The 18,099-nt window shown below is 40.0% G+C and overlaps 1 protein-coding gene across 6 annotated transcripts in view; it reads left to right on the plus strand.

The window, feature by feature from the left end:
• LOC141140667 (S1 RNA-binding domain-containing protein 1-like) overlaps positions 1-18,099 on the plus strand; it is a 209,076-nt gene that overhangs the window by 55,698 nt on the left and 135,279 nt on the right. For all 6 annotated transcript variants that reach the window (XM_073628071.1, XM_073628069.1, XM_073628070.1 and 3 more), the window contains 2 exons: positions 10,202-10,305; positions 13,172-13,279. In XM_073628071.1, coding sequence (XP_073484172.1) covers positions 10,202-10,305; positions 13,172-13,279 — 212 coding nt within the window. The remainder of the gene's footprint in view (positions 1-10,201; positions 10,306-13,171; positions 13,280-18,099) is intronic.

The following is an 18,099-nucleotide window of genomic DNA, read 5'->3' on the forward strand; positions in this document are numbered from 1 at the left end:
TGAAAATCCATTTTTTGATATGTATTCAAAGGTAGTGCTGTAATTAAAAAAAACGAAATAAAAGTATTACGAGATTTGTAATATAGCCTGTGTAATATCAATACCAATATTAAGTAGATTAAAGAAAAGTACATTTCTCTTCCTTTACCAAATTCTTATTTTTATTTTCTAAATGAAGCTAAAGCCAACATTGATATGGTTCTATTGATTTTATATATATATATATATATATATATATATATATATATATATATATATATATATATATATATATATAGGCTGTAGCTTCATTTAGAAAATAAAAATTAGAATTTTTTTTCTTTTGCTCTTAAAATGAAAGCGCATTTATATAAATGTAGTTTATTATTAAATTTGATTTTCAAAATTTGTTGACCTGGAAATTATCATTTTACTGTTTATTCTGAGTTACTACGTTTTTTTTTTTTGTCCACTTCACTAAAGGTATTACCATATACAATAGATAGATTTGCCCAACTTATGTAATATACAGCATGCTGGGTAATGTATTGATTTTCTTTTTTTTTTTGTTTTTAGGTATTTTGACTGTAAATGTCAATGCTTCTATGTTTTTTTTTTTTTTTCCCTCAGTCATTTTGTGACCTCGGGTCATTAATGTTTAGATGCCCCAGTCAAGCTTGGAAGCATCAGTATGCCTTGTTTAACCTAAAACAACTGTGTCTTTAGTGAGATATATCTATCTATCTATCTATCTATCTATCTATCTATCTATCTATCTATCTATCTATCTATAGCTATCTATATTTTAATTTTTATTATTATCCCTTTCATGACTAAGCCTATTTTTGACATTTGGTGTTTACAAGTTAAAATCCGTATTTTTTGCTAGAAAATTACTTGGAGCCCCCAAACATTTTATTTATTTATATATATATATATATATATATATATATATATATATATATATATATATATATATATATATATATATATATATATATATATATATATATATATAAATAATATTCTTTAGCAGAGAATCTAGAGAATAAAATGGCGATTGTTGCAATATTTTATGTCACACGGTATTTGTGCAGTGGTGTTTTAAACGCAACTTTTTGGGAAAAGGGACAGTTTCATGAATTTTTAAAAAAGATACATTAAAGTTAGCCCAATTTTTTTTTTTTTTGTAATGTGAAAGATGATGTTTTGCCAAGTAAATAGATACCAGACATGTCAAACTTTATAATTGCACGCACTCGTGGAATGGTGACAAACTTCGGTACCTATAAATCTCCATAGGCAACGCTTTAAAAAATTTTTACGGTTACCAGGTTAGAGTTACAGAGGAGGTCTAGGGCTAGAATTATTGCTCTCTCTCTGACTATCGCGGCGATACCTCACATGTGTGGTTTGAACACGTTTACATATGCGGGTGCGACTTCGTATGCGTTTTCTTTGCTGCGCGAGCTCGCGGGGATGGGGGCGCTTTAAATTTTTTTTTTTCTTATTTATTTTATTTATTTTTATATTAATAAATTGTGTTTAAAAAAAAAAAAAAAAATTTGATCACTTTTATTGCTGTTACAAGGAATGTAAAGATCCCTTGTGACAGTAATATCTGGTGACAGGTACTCTTTATGGAGAGATCGGGGGTTTAGAAGACCCCCGATCCCTCCTTTGAACTTCAAAGTATTCAGATCGCCGTTTTTGGCGATTCTGAATACTGTATATTTTTTTTAAACCGGCGCCAGTGGCAGCCGAGTAATGAGGAATGACGTCATGACGTCGCTTCCGTGTTTACAATCAGGAGACTGTAACGAAGCCTTTGTGCCAGTCTGTCCTTAGCCGCCGGAAGTGGCGGATTGTCGATCGGGTCTCCCGTGGGACCGCCCCCTCCCGCTCCTCCGGTATAACAGCCAATCGGCTTTTAGCCGTATCGGTTGTTATCCCTGGAAAGCCGATCATCGGCTTTAAAAAACGGTACTGGGATGATGCCTGCAGCTGCGGGCATCATCCTGGTATAACCAACGAAAGCCGAGGCCGCACATCTGCGTACGCTCGGCGGGAAGGGGTTAATATATATGTATTTTGCAGTCTGTCACTTAAATGGTCACAGCCTGCAGACTGCTTCTGTGCATCTTTCTGTGCAAAGCATGATGACAATTAAGACCCCTTTCACACTGCCACGACTTGAAAGTTGCGCAAATTTGTGCCCACGATTACAGGGAATGCCTGTGGACCTCAACTCACATCAAAGTCGGACCAAAGTAGTACAGGGACTTCTTTGAAGTCGGTGCGACTTGACGTGGCACAGATATGAATGGGAATCATGGGGTTTGTCATGTGACTCTGATGCCCAAAGTCGCAGGAAAAGTCGCACAAGTGTGAAAGGGGCCTCAGCTGCCTTGCATTAGCTTGTTTGTAAACAAAGCTATGTGATCAATATTTTGGCTCTAAATATGATCACGATTAGCGGGAACCATGCCTGAATGGTTCCTAATCACTGTATCTGATAGGACAGCTTTCACAGAGTTAGCAGCAGTGTTAATTTCGTTGACTAAAACATTTTAGTCAACTAACTTAATACCATTTTAGTCGACTAAAATATGACAAATAAGACTAAAACTAAAATGGCATTTTAGTCAAAAGACTAAATTGGGACTAAACCTAAAATGCCATTTTAGTCAAAACACTAAGACTAAAACTAAATTGAAATTTGTCATCAAAATTAACACTGGTCTGTAGTGCATGTTCATTCCTCAATACCATAAATATTAACATTGCATTTTTCACTCCAGCAGTATATAATGAGTTTTGAAATTGTAGAGAAATTATTAAATAATGCTTTACAATTTAACTACACCCATTAGGTTTTAGATGACTAAAATGATTTTACTCGACTAAAATGTACTGGAGATTTAGTCGACTAAATACGACTAAAACTAAAACAATTGCAGAAGACTAAAATGGGACTAAAACTAAAATGCCATTTTAGTCCTAAGACTAAGACTAAAACTTAATCGAGATTAAACCACTTAAACCCCCCTCCTGACCTTCTGGGCTGCATGCTCGGATAGGGGCCTGGTATGAATTTTGGGGGGAGGGAACCTATGCTGTTTTGTTTTTTTTTGGCATGGGATTTCCCTTCAAAATCCATACCAGGGCCTAGCATGGTCTGGGGGGGGACCCCACGCTGTTTTTTAAAAAATAATTATTTTGGCATGGGGTTCCCTTTCAAGATCCACACCAGACTCAAAGCGACTGGTACGGATCTGGGGTGGGGGGAGGACCCCACGCCAGTTTTTTTTTTTTTTTTTTTTTCCTTTTTAATTTTGCCATGAGCTCCCCCTACAAGGTCCTCAGAGCACAAGTGGCATTCCACAAGTCGGGTCATTATGATCCGACTTGGATGTGTCTTCTATTCAAATCAATGAGCTGGAAGCCGGATCAGTTAAAGCAGAGTTCTGTCCACCCCTTTAAAAATTAAAAGTCAGCATCTGCACAAACAGTAGCCGCTGACTTTTCACATTAGTTCACTTACCTGTCCTGGAGTCCGGCGATGTCGGCACCGCAGCCAATGTTTACATCAGCTGGTTGGGTGCTGCGGCCCCATTGCTGGTAAGGGAACCCATCAGTGTAGCCTTTCGGCTTCATGGCTGGGTCCCTACTGCACATGCGCAAAGCACGCCGCTCTCTCTCACTGGCCCAGCAGAAGGGGAGAGAGGAGGAGGGGGGCCGAGCTGCTGACGTACTTCGCCGCGGCCCGGTCTCCCGGAAGTGGGGACCTGTAAAAAATAAAAATAAAATAAACACTTTTGGGTGGAACTCCACTTTATGACGGCTCTCATAGGGAACCTTTGAATTGAATAGAGGCAGAGAAATGCTGCTAAAAGCTAATGCGGCTAAACGCGCATTAACACCCATGCAAAAAGCTTCTTAACCACTTCAACACCCGCCCAATGTCAAATGACATCCGCAGCTGGGATCTCCCATCCTGGGCAGGCGTCACATGATGGCCTGGGCTTCCCGGCCGTCTAGGGGGCGCGCGCGAGCGCCCGCCGCGTTGCTCGGGACCTGGTGCGTGTGCCCAGCGGCCGCGATGTCCGCTGGGCCCCTGCGATTGCCCGTTAACGGAGCAGGACCGTGGATCTGTGTGTGTAAACACACAGATCCATGTCCTGTCAGGGGAGAGGAGACAGATCTGTGTTCCCAGTACAGAGGAACACCGATTGGTCTCCTCCCCTTGTGAGTCCCCTCCCCCTACAGTTAGAATCACTCCCCTAGGAAACACATTTAGCCCCTCGTCTCCCCCTAGTGGTTAACCCCTTCCTTGCCTGTCACATTTACACAGAAATCAGTGCAATTTTATAGCACTGATCGCTGTATAAACGTGAATGGTCCCAAAAATGTGTCAAGTGTCGGCCATAATGTCGCAGTCACGAAAAAAATTGCAGATCACCGCCATTACTAGTAAAAAAATAAATAAAGTTTTTTTAAAAAATGCCAAAAATCAATCCCGTATTTTGTAGACGCTATAACTTTTGCGCAAACCAATCAATATACGCTTATTGCGATTTTTTTTTTTTTTTTTTTTTACCAAAAATATGTAGAAGAATACGTATCAGCCTAAACCGAGGAAAACATTAAAAAAAAAAAAAAAAATGGGATATTTATTTTAGCAAAAAGTAAAAAATATTGTGTTTTTTTTTTTCCAAAATTGTCCCTCTTCTTTTGTTTATAGCGCAAAAAATAAAAACCACAGAGGTGATCAAATACCACCAAAAGAAAGCTATATTTGTGGGAAAAAAAGGACATCAATTTTGTTTGGGTACAACGTCACATGACCGCGCAATTGTCGTTTAAAATGCGACAGCGCTGAAAACTAAAAATTGGTCTGGGAAGGAAGGGGGTGAAAATGCCCTGTATTGAAGTGGTTAAAGCGCGTTTTCCTGACCTTAGTGTGTAGGGCTCACTGCTCCGTCCCCTCTTCGTGATGTAATGAAAGGCATATGAGGAGGGTGCAGCCCCCCCCCCCCCAAATAAAAAAAAAAAGAGCTGCAGCCCTCTCTTGACCTGGCCCTGTTTTATGTGTTATTAACATTGTCAGACATAAAATAAATAATAGTTGTTTTTTAACACTTATAATAGGTATATAATTGCAATTATGTGTTATTCTGATTATTACTGTTATTTTTTTTTTTGTTGTTATTGTTAATGAGTAATTATCACTGTGTTGCTGTATATACCTGCCGGTAGAGAAGCAGCACAGGCTCTTGCGGATTGTCATAGAAAGCACTTGTATGGATGTTGACTTGATAAGTTTATCTTTTGGGTATTTATGTGTCATCTGTCTGTGCCATTTTTTTTTTTGTCACACAAATAGAACTTTCTTTTGGTGGTATTTGATCATCACTGAGTTTTTTTTTACTTTTTATTATATATATATATTATTATTATAATGACAAAAAAACCCAGTAACTTTCTACTATAAAACATATTTAATAAAAACATTTAAAAAATCAAATTTCTTCATAAATTTCGGTCAGATTGTATTCAGCTACATGTCTTTGGTTAAAAAAAAAAAAAAAAAAGAAAACCATCCTAATAAGTGCATATTAGTTGGTTTGCGTGAAAGTCATAGCGTCTGCAGACGATGGTATATAATCTGGCCAGTAGAATGGATTTATGCTCAGTACCATTCTGGCAGCAAAAATCCAGGATTTATGGGGCATACGTTCATATGCCCATGTACACAAGGCCTACATTTCAGGAATGGATGGGCAGGAATGCAAACCCTTTAGCAGAAAAGGCTTCTCATATTTTACTGGTGTATTTAGGTGTTTGTCTGGAGTTCAGCTAAAAAAAAAATAATAAAATTGCGTTTTCTTTTTTTTTTTAATTAAATAAAACATAATCTCTTTTAATTTATTTGATTAGACCTATGGTGTTAGAACACATTGCAAGTGAACAAAATACCTCTATTTCTCCACTATAAAGGTGTCATATTTTATTTATTTATAAATGTATGCATCCATTGTTAAGCTTTCTGTAAGTTTTCTGAATCAATGTTTTCAAATAAGGAGCAGCTATAAACCTCCATATTTAAAGGTTACTGTAGAATTATTTACCTGTTAAAAAATTCTTATGTCATCTTTACATAAAATACCTCACTGTCAGGTCTGGTTATGAACCTTTCATAAATTAAATATTTTTTATTTACATTTTAGTACGCTTAGAGTTTTTTCTTTTATATCTAATTTAGAAATGTAAACCTTAATTGGGCTGTTTTTTGCTGAGTCCTTTTTTAGATGGTGAGAGAAATTTGATTACCTCACATTGAGTTGTTAATGTTTTCAGACTGCATTCATGGCAGCTGCCAAAAAATCGAGTCCGCATTTGTAGAGATTTGTTTTCAAAAGGAAATGTCAGAAAAGATTTTACTTCTAATTGACTGTACATGTTCTCTTATAAAGCCATCATTGTATGAGGCCAATTAATGCTTTCTTTGCTCACTTGAAAAAAAAAAAGGAAAAAAAAATAATTTCAGATCTGAACCCTGACGTTTTCTTTTTTTTTTTTTGCCCTATACCTATTTAAATAATGCACGTACCTTTATCTATTGCTAAAAGTGGAATAACATTTGTCATGTTCTATGAGAACTCTTTGGAATGGGAGTCATTCACCTTATATAGCTAGGACAGCATTCAGAGTAGCTTCCTTTATTAGGTCCAAGCTACATAGCTTGATTAATATTAAACAGAATTTTTATATTGCATACAGTTGCTTGAACATTATTATTGTGAGACGATTATTAAAGTAAGATAATGAAATTGAACTTTTTCTTTCATGTTGAAGCCCATTGTATCGTGTTGTACCCACACCTATACAGACTTATGCCAAAAAATGGAATACAAAGACAAATTGAAATAAAAAAAAAAAAAAATTATATATAGATATATATATATATCTATATATATATATATAGATATATATATATATCTATATATATATCTATATATATATAGAGATCTATCTATCTATATAGATATAGATCTATATATCTATATCTATATCTATATCTATATCTATAGATATAGATATATATATATATATATATATATATATATATATATATATATATATAATCTAGAAAGATATATATATATATATATATATATATATAGCGCTATATATATAGAGAGAGAGAGAGAGAGAGAATTACATACACATTTCTTTTTAAGATAAACTGTAGAGCCTAATTATACATGTTTTCACTCAAGGTGCACATAACATCATCAAGTATTAGCATATTTTCTAATCCAATTCAATTGGAAAAATGTAAAAAAGCTATTTGTATTTTGTGTTAAAACATTTATAAATAGACCCCTTTATTTTTTTTTTTTTTTTCTTCTTCTGCTACTTCAGCTTTTGTCGTTTTGAGGTACTTTAATCAACTTTTCCGTTCATTTGTTTCCCTCACAATTACATCATAGTAGCGCTTTTTTTCCCTTTTTTTTTCTTTTTCCTTCCTCCCTTTTTTTTTTTTTTTTTTTTTTTCCCTTTCCCTTCCCTTTTCCTCCCTTTTTTTTTTTTTTTTTTTTTTTTTTTTCTGCTGCAGTCTTCCCTTTCCCCTTTCTATATACCTGTCAGTGGTCTATATCATCAGTTAGCACCTTCATTTTCCCAACCCACCTTACCGCGTATCCCTCCAACCCCACCCCACCCCCCCCCCCAACCCCATCTCCCCCATCTACCAGTCGCTTTTCTGGGCCTTTCTCTCGGTTACTCCTCCGTCTTCTGGTTGGGTTGTCTTCTAGTTTTTCTCCTCTTCCCTGATGCTTACGTTCTCCTGCTTCCTAAGCTCCCACAACTTCAGCGTATCTCAACGTTTGTTTAAATTTATCCCATTCTTGCCATTTTTCCCCATAAGCGTCCAAGCCCTCCCCGTCACTATACCTCAAGTACTCTAAGTTTTGAATCTCATTAACTTTATTACACCAACTCCTCATTGTGGGTCTTGTGGGTTTCTTCCAATGTCGGGGGATAAGGCTTTTGGCTGCGTTTAACATTGGCGGCAATAAACTTTTCAAATATTGTTTATTCGGGATGTTTATCCCGTGGAACAAGCAACTCCATGGGTCGTCTAGTAGCTTTAGATTAGTTATTTCTCCTATTATTTGCCTAATTTCCTCCCAGTACCTTCCAACTTCCGGGCATTGCCACCATACATGGGCAGTTGTCCCAATCTCTTTACACCCTCGCCAGCAGTATTGTGATTTTTCTTTTTGAATTTTATGCGCTTTGTCGGGGGTAATATGCCATCTCATCAGGCATTTATAATTCATCTCCCTCATGTTGCTGTTTACTGTAGTAGTGTGTACCCTACGCAATATTCGACTAATCTCTTCCTTCTTCAGACTAGTTCCTAGTTCGTTTTCCCACTTAGTAATATGCGGTGGAATATCTGGACCAGACCTATCTATGAGTATACTATAGATTTTTGAGATCACCCTCTTTTTTCCCTTGTCCTCACATATTTTTTCTAAGGGGAGCAAGTTTGCTTCCGATCTTAATGGCTGGGGCAAATACTCTGTAAAGTGTTTTAATTGATTATACTGCCATTCGTCAATCAATCTCCAAGATCTCTAGAAAGATATATATATATATATAGCGCTATATATATAGAGAGAGAGAGAGAGAGAGAGAGAATTACATACACATTTCTTTTTAAGATAAACTGTAGAGCCTAATTATACATGTTTTCACTCAAGGTGCACATAACATCATCAAGTATTAGCATATTTTCTAATCCAATTCAATTGGAAAAATGTAAAAAAGCTATTTGTATTTTGTGTTAAAACATTTATAAATAGACCCCTTTAGTTACCTTAAGAATATATGCATGCGATTGATAATTCAGTATAATATTTATATGCATTGTCTTGGTTCCTTATGGGGGGTGTGTGTGTGTGTGTGTGTGTGTGTGTGTATGTGTATGACTTCTTGTGAGATAAGACAGGGGGACGTGGCTCTTTATGAGGTAGGACGGGGGGGGTGGACGTGGCTCCTTATGAGGTAGGACAGGGGGACGTGGCTCCTTATGGGGTAGGACAGGGGGACGTGGGTCCTTATGGGGTAGGACAGGGGGACGTGGGTCCTTATGGGTAGGACAGGAGGACGTGGGTCCTTATGGGTAGGACAGGCCATGCCCCCCTGTTCTTCCTCATATAAGAAATTATGTCCCCCTGTCCTACCTCACGAGGAAAAACAGGAGCACATGACTGCTAATGAAGTAGGCCAGGGGGACGTGACTACTTATGAAGTAGGCCTAGGGGTCGTGGCTCCTTATGAATTAGGCCAGGGCTCCTTATGAAGCAGGCAAGGGGGATATAACTCATTTTAAAGAAGAACAGAGGGTTGTGGCTCCTTATGAGTGACATTTGGTTACTATGACATGATTACTGCTTCCAGCCCAGGTATAAGTGCAGGCAATGTATGAACACTGGCTCTGTTTGGGTTTCTCCATAAATGCACCATGAAATGACTGGACTGGCTCTACCCTGAGGAAAATTTTTCCACCCTGATGAGTGGCAGAGCAGACCATGCCCTCCCGAGAGCAGCATCACTTCCATAAGTGCTTCGGGAGTCTCTGCCCCACCCCCTCCTCTCTAAACCCTCAATGTGTGGTTGCATGCAGGTTGTAGGACACTCCACCATCTCCATTGTGGCCCTGTCCCCTCGTCTCGTCTCCCCTTTTGTGTTAGTGTGTAGGGCTCACTGCTCCGTCCACTCATTGTGGTGTAATGAAAGACATATGCACCCCCCCAAATCAAAAGAAAAAAGCCTCAAGAGTTGCAGCCCCCCCCTTGACCTGGCCCTGTTTTATGTGTTATTACCATTGCCAGACATAAAATATATAATAGTCATTTTTTAACACTTATAATAGGTATATAATTACAATTATGCGTTATTCTGATTATTTTTGTTATTGTTTTTGTATTATTGTTAATGTTATTGCTGTAACTGTTTGTATTTTATTAATCATTTGATGAATTAGATAAGTAATTATCACTGTGTTGTTGTATATTCCTGCCGTTAGAGAAGCAGCACAGGCTTTTGCGGATTGTGGTAGAAAGCACTTGTATGGATGTTGACTTGATAAGTTTATCTTTTGGGTATTTGTGTGTCATCTGTCTGTGCCATTTATGTTTCTGCTCAGATTCTGGCCATTAACCGTGGGGAAAATCTAAAAATCCTGACAGTAAAGGTCACCATTCCTGACAGGGTGAAGGCTTTGTTCTGTAGATGGTGTGCCAATGAAAGGTCTGTATACATTCTTACTGAATCCTTTTTTTTTTTTTTTTTTTCTTTTTTTTTTTTTTTTTATTCTGCTGCTGAAATGAATCATCAATGTCCCCGTGCATTATAGAGACACGGTGTTAAAACAACTTAAGCCCTATTAAGTTTTTTTTTTTTTCCTTTATTCCCTGACAGGAGACAGGTCTCTGCAGCTCGAAGCTGTTTTAGTATTTCAGAGTTTTTACTGCAGCAGAACCCGTCAAATTTAGATTTGGTGTATTACTTCAAAGGGCCAAAAAAAAAACATGGGTTTTCGCTTTCTGGAATATTTAAAGGTTAAGTTCACCTTTAAAAAAAAAAAATCACATTTTTTTTGCAGGTAAAAAAATGTGCATTCCAATTTTTTTTTCCCTTAGCATTGCACCCATGAAGCTGTTTTAGTATTTCTGAGTTTTTACTGCAGTATAAACTGACAAATCTAGATTTGATGTATTACTTCAAAAGGGCCAAAAAAAGAAAAAAAGGGTTTTAGTTTTCTGGAATATTTAAAGGATAAGTTCACCTTTTAAAAAAAAAATAATACATGCACATTTTTTTTTTTTTTTTGCTGGTACAAATATGTGCCTTCAAATTTCTTTTTTTCAAGGAGGCTGCAAAGCATTGCACCCATGATCAACAGATTAGGGGTGCAGTGTCAGGCTCCTGCAGACTGTCTGTGTAGCTGTCTGCCCATACCTCATACGGGCTGCCAGTTACTGAATAACAGGAAGATCAATGAACTGAGTGCTCATCAGAACCCTGGTAGTTCATTGAGAACCACAAGCCGTCAGCCGCAATGGCTGCCGATACTTGTAGGCATTCGTTTACTGTGTGAATGACGAGGTGTAGCGTCACATATGACGACCCATCACATTTTGCTACCCGCTGGAGTGCGCATGCGCGACGCGGCCATATGTGCTCCAACACCTTTACGTCAAAACTCCACACCCCTCGCTGACTCGCTTCACTTGCCACGCTTCGGGCACGACCTCGCTTCGCTCGGCATAATTATAATCTAACTCTGTGTCCACTTGGATGATGGGGCTTGAACCTGGACCTAGGGGTGGAGTTTTGTCGTAAAAGTGTTGGAACGCATATGGCGGCGCGCATGCGCACTGCAGCGGGTAGCAAAATGTGATGGATCGCCATATGTGATGCTACACCGGCTGTGTGGGTGGAGCACTCTTTTTGAATTGTGACAGCGAGTGTAGTGAGAAGGTCCCCCCCGCCTGCTGTCACAGGGAGGGGGCGTTTTGGTGGGTGAGGTGGTGGATGCTTAACATATTATACACTAAATATGGGTGTAACATGTTCACAAAGGTGAACTTATTTTTTAAAAGAGTTGTAAAAATGTATTTTTTTTTTACATGTAATATTTTAGGTAGAATTCATACTTTATTTTAAAAGTAATGGTCTTTTCAGGTGAATATGCTGCAGTTTAGTGTCCAGGCAGTGTAAATGGGCCCTTATAGTTCCCTTTGATTATAGCGCAACTGTAGCAAATTTAAAAACATTCCTTTGCAGTGGGACTGCGCTGCTATTTTGTCCGCAATTACAAAGCTCTTCGCCCAAAAAAAGGTGAAGGAAACTCTTTTGCGCATAGGGCAGCTCATTCAAATGAATAGGCTTCCCTATGGGTGACACATGTTTGGTATCTATTTACTCAACGTAACATCATCTTTTATATTTTGCCAAAGTATGGGGTTCTGCATTGTGTGTGTTTTTTTTTTTTTTGCATTAAAATTCAAATGTATTTTTTTCCAAAAAATTGCGTTTGAAAAGCCGCTGCACAAATACCGTGTACATAAAAAATTGCAAAACACACTAATTTATTCTCTAGGGCCTCTGCTTTAAAAAAAAAATGTTTGAGGGTTCTAAGAAATTTTCTAGAAAAAAAATACTGATTGTTTCATGTAAACAAAAAGTGCCAGAAAAGTGGTTATTTAGCACTGTTATTATTATTAGTTTTGGAATCTAAGGCTCTCTTCCCGTCTAGGTGTCCTGGATCGCGGGCAGAATCGCCACAATTCTGCCTGCAATTCGGAATCACGGCAATTCGCGGGACACCCTTGCGATCCCTGTCCCTTCCAATGGCACCCTGATCGCGGCTCCATTTTGTTGCGATAGTCGCCTGACGCACTGCGGTAAAATCGCACAAACAGAATCGTGGGACGCCTGTCGCCCAAAAGAATACAAGAGCTTCTTTTGGGGCGACAGGCACCCCCCCCCCCCCATTGTGTTTGCGCAATTTTACTGCGATTTGTCAGGAGACAAAATCGCGCCGTGATTGTGGGGGGGGCTGGGCTGGGGCGGGGTGGCATTGGAAGTGACGGGGATCACACGGGCATCCCGCAATTAGCCATGATTCGCGATTGCAGGCAGAATAGCAATGTTTTTGCCTTGCGATCCGAGATGCCTAGATCTGAACAGAGCCTTAAAGAGGAGGTCCGGCGTTTTTTTTTTTTTTTTTTTTAAAAGTCAGCAGCTTCAAATACTGCAGCTGCTGACTTTTAATAAGGACACTTACCTGTCCAGTGAGCCTGCGATGTCGGCCCCGCCGAGGCCGATCCGTCCATCCTAACTAAGGGAAACAGGCAGTGGAGCCTTGCCAGTTTCCTACTGCGCATGCGCGAGCGGCGCTCTGTGAATGGCCCCCTGGTTTTCTGGGAACACACACAGTTCCCAGAAGGCAACGGGGCCGCTCACCGAGGAGCAGGACACTGTTCTTAGTTCAGTGTAAATGTACTTTCTTTTTGTCCTTTGAGGGATATGGGAAGTCTTGAGCTTAGTTCAGTGAAATTATATCATTTTTGACTAGTATTAACTTTTCTTTTTTTTTTTTCCCTGAAAGGTGGAGACCAAAGCAGTATGCGAGGCTGGAGTTTCTGATAATTCTGCGCAATTCTGTAGAAGATTCCTACAAGCGCCTCATTTATCCTCTTCTCTGCAGAGAGTATCGGTATGTAAATACTTACACCAAAGTAAAATGTGAAACTTTATACATCCTGATGTTTTGTCCTATGAAATGCAAGCCCTGATGTTTTCTCCTGGCCACTCTCAATGCAGGAAGTTACGACTTCATCAGAACATTGACTCTGCCCATTTCCTTTTTTGCTGAATTTATATAGGCCAGATTCACAGCTGTTTTTTTCTTTTCTTTTCTTTTCAAGGTACCCCAGTAGATTGAAGTAGTTGTGAACGATCACCTTGTAAAACAACTCATTCAGTTTAAAATAGAAATCAAAAGGCAAAATATTTTTGTATAGATATAAACAAAAATATTATAAATACATTTTTTTTTATCAGTGATCACATTCTCTCTGTTTTCAGCTGCATAAAAACTGGGGGAAGGAGAAGCAGCAGCACACTGAGCTTGCCAGTGAATGGGGGGGAGTGTCAGGACAAGTCAGATCATTGGAGGATTGCATGCTGAATTCCCGGCAAAGCTAGAGAACTGACCATACTGTTCTCTCCTGCTTGGTTTGGTCAGTTTTTAATAGCAAAGCAAGGAAAGACAGCAAGGGGACTAGCAGAAACACCATTGATTTCATACAAAGGAAGCAATACAAAGAGAACCGGATACTTTCTCATACACGTACATGGTGCACCAGGCACATATCGGGAATATGAAGGGTAACAAACACTATAAGGCAACCCCCCTGTATTGCAGTTCATCATAACATATTGTAATGCACTACCGTGTGTTGTGGTGGTCTGCTTTGGGAAAAAAAGGGGAAAAGTGCTGTTTTGTGTCTGTTGTTATTTATTGGTAGTTCAAATGAATGGGCTGCCCTAAAGAATACGTTACCCCAACATTTCATATTCCTGATACGTGCCTGCTGTACCATGTACTTGTATAAGAAAGTCTCCTGTTCTCTTTGTGTGGCTTCCTTTGTGTGAAATCCCTGGTGTTCCTGCCAGTCCCTCTGCTTTCCTATCAAAAACTGACCATACTAATAGGAGAGCACAGCGTGGTCAGTTTTCTGGCTGTGCTGGGAACTCAGCCTGCTCTACTCCAATGATCAGGCTTGTGCTGACACGTCGCTTCTGCACAGCCTTTTACTAGGAAGATCAGTGTACTGCTGTTTTTCCTCCCCTAGGTCTCTGAGCTCCTAATGCAGTTGAGAACAGAGGTTATGTAATCACTTATAAAAAGGGGAAAAATGTATTTACAATGTTTTTTTTTATACGTATGCACGCTTTTTAACTTTCATTTCTATTTTAAACTGAATGGGTTGTTTAACAAGGTGAGGGTTTACATATACTTTAACATAACGTGCCTTATCTTTTTGCCAACCGCCCCACAAACATTTACTGCAGGGAGAGAATCGCGTACAGGTAAGTGATGCTGAACTTCTGAGTCTGAGGCGTGCACGTGTGCCGCCGGCGACCCGCTTCCGATGTGATTGGACACAGCGGGAGCCATTCAGTGGGTTCGGGCGGACCCAATGTCCGCCAGTACCTGCCCATCGTTCCTGACAGAGGCAGAACGGCGATCTGCCTTGTGTACATAGGGAAGAAGACCGAGATCTTGTGTCAGACAGCAGGACTCGGCCCCCCTCCTGTGTTACTTTATTTGATTGACAGCAGCGGGAGCCGATGGCCCCTGCTGCTATCAATCTATCCAATGACGACCCGAGACAGCAGCTGGAGCTGCACTACAGAAGGTTTTTCACCTTAAGGCATCGAATGCATTAAGGTTAAAAACCAATGAGGGTTTACAACCCCTTTAAGTACTTTGCTAAGAGAGACTCATAGCTGTTACTGTTCATCGTCACCATCACAGGAGGTAATGGTGTAGATAAAACCTAAATATTCTCCCCCCTCCCCAAAGCCATGCATTTTTTTAACTTTATTTTTTTTTTTGTTTCAAAGCAGAATGTTTTTTACCCACCTATAAATCAGCCCTGTGATATTTTTTAAAACATACTAAGAACACACAGTTCCTTGTGCGGGTGCAATAGTTTATTATTTAGTGACAGGTGGAAAAAAAAAAAAACCTCAGAGATTGGCAGAATTACTGACCGCATGCCGCGCTTGTTATTTCATTATATTTCTTTACCCCGCCTCGTAGGACGCAGATTATCTTTCACGGCTGAAAATCTTGTTGCACTTGGCGCCTCTTAGCATGTTTTTGTAGGATCTTTAAGCAGATAAGACTATGAAGTTTATAGCGAAATATCTTGGCTTTCAACTCGTCAGATCTTGCCATATTAGTGTCCTTTGCTGTGTCAATAATGGTGTTATGGGATACAGGAGGAATTTTCACTCCATGGTTAATATGCAATTTGCAGCTGTAATGATTTCAGGCTCAAATATTAAAGAGTCCTTGCCATGCACAAATATTTTTTTGTTAGGCCAATATATTTTTTTAAAAGGAGTATTGAGGCTGCCATTTATATGAGTAGAATGGCTGTGTCTGGCCTTCATACTTTTTTAAAGGAGAAGTATGGCCAAAGCTCTTTTGGCACTACAGTTGAACCTTGGAATACGAGCATAATCCGTTCCAGGACAATGCTTGTAATCCAAAGCACTCGCATATCAAAGTGAGTTTCCCCATAGAAGTCAATGGAATCGAAGATAATTCATTCCGCATTGACTTCTATTACATGCAATACTGCATGTGGCCAGAGGTTGGGGGGGGGGGGGGGGGCGCCGGAGAGCCTTGGAAATACTCGGGGACAGCTCGGCTAAACTCGGAAAGCTTCAAAAAGGCTTGCAAACACTCTGGAATGGAGTATTTCCAAGTGTTTCCGAGTATTTCTGAACGGCTCCAAACCATTCCGAGTGTCCCCGGCGCCCCCACACCTCTGGCCAAATGCGGTACTGCATCACCCATTAGCTTGAATTCTGCTCGTTTTGCGAGACAACACTAGCAAACCGAGTCAGAATTTAAAAAAAAAAAAGTTGCCCGTCTTTCAAAACACACGTTAATCGTAAACCAAGGTTCCACTGTACTTCTCCTATGGATCACAGGAGTGCAGTTAGTTCTGCACTCCTGTAACCCGGTTTCAGCCAACAGCACTCAATTGGTCCAATTGCTGGATCGATCCTGACCATACAGTCAGGATCCACCAAGATCGAAACAACACAACACAATCTCCTGCGCTCAGGAGCTTATTCAATGTGTAAGTGGTGTGGCCAACCCTTCGGATAGAATATGGAATGTCAAAGGTCTTGCTGCCCTCCTCAGAACAATGGGTATCCTTAGAGCTGAAACATATAGAAAGACAGGGAGGGCACACCGACCTTTTGCATTACCAAAGAAAAAAATTATTTAAATAGTAAAAACAATAGTAATACTCACAAACAAACATTTAAAAGAGGCTTAACATTGCTTCAAAAATTCGGAACCGTGTCTTCTAGACACCTGCAACCTGGACCAGATGTTAGGAGGAATGCCTGACTGGCAGCTGGCTCAGCCTCTCAGCGAGTCTCTGGGCAGAGCAGAGAGCTGGTGAGTGAGTAACGGGTCTCTACTCACTAGAGAATGAGAACTGAGCGATCAGCAGTCATTGACCCCTCAGTTCTCGGTCTTGGGCTAGGTTCACAGCTATGCATTTTTCCCTGTGCATTTTGCTTTTTTCTTAAATGCGTTATTTATGTTTTTTGTGTTTTTGGAAGGTGTCTATTTCCATGTGGGAGAAACCATCAAAAACATCTGAAACGCATAAAAACCGCAAGCACAGCCACTCCCGCCCCCTCCACAGCCCGTCGCTCCAGTGGGGGTGGGTGAAGCAGAGAGCTTGTGCCTGACAGTCACAACTCTCTGCTCAGAGCGGAGGGGAGAATTGAGTAGTCAGCAATGTTTGCTTGCTCAGTTCTCAGTGCAGAGCTGGCTGCATCCACCTAGGTAAGTATAACGTGCATCCGGAAAGTATTCACAGCTTTATTCCAAATTAGATTCAATTTATCTTTTTTCTCAAAATTCTACAAACCATATCCCATAATGACAACGTGAAAGAAGTTTGATTTGAAATCTTTGACAAATTTATTAAAAATAAAAAATGAAAAAATCCCATGTACATAAATAAGTATTCACAGCCTTTGCTCAATACTTTGTTGAAGCACCTTTGGCACCAATTACAGCCTTAAAGGGGTTGTAAAGGTAATTTTTTTCTTTTTTTAAAATAACAAACATATCATACTTACCTTCACTGTGCAGCTCGTTCTGCACAGAGTGGCCCCGAACCTGGTCTTCTGGGGTCCCTCGGCGACTGTTTCAGCTCCTCCCCGCAAGCATTTACCACCTTAATGCGAGCTCCCTCGCATGGTGGTGAGTGCTTGCGGGCGCGCTCCCGTGATACAGCCGGCGGCTATAGCCGCTCGCTGTATCACTCGGCCCCGCCCCCCGGCGCGTCACGTCATCGGATGTGATTGACAGCAGCGCGAGCCAATGGCTGCGCTGCTTTCAATCCATCCACTGCAGCCAATCAGCGACCAGGCTGAGCTGCAATGAGGACGAGCAGCGAAGATTCGAGGCGTCAGGTAAGTAAAACGGGGGGGCTGGGGGCGGCGGTACTGTCAAAAGTTTTTTCACCTTAATGCATAGAATGCATTAAGGTGAAAAAATTTTTATCTTTACAACCCCTTTAAGTCTTTTTGACTATGATGCTTGACACACCTATTTTCCAGCAGTTTCTCCCAGTATTCTTTGCAGGACCTCTCAAGCTCCATCAGGTTGGATGGGGAGGGTCGGTGCACAGCCATTTTCAGATCGCTTCAGAGATGTTCAATCAGGTTCTGGCTGGGCCACTCGGGGACATTCACAGAGTTGTC

Source organism: Aquarana catesbeiana, linkage group LG04 (assembly GCF_042186555.1).
Source record: "Aquarana catesbeiana isolate 2022-GZ linkage group LG04, ASM4218655v1, whole genome shotgun sequence".
Taxonomy (NCBI): domain Eukaryota; kingdom Metazoa; phylum Chordata; class Amphibia; order Anura; family Ranidae; genus Aquarana; species Aquarana catesbeiana.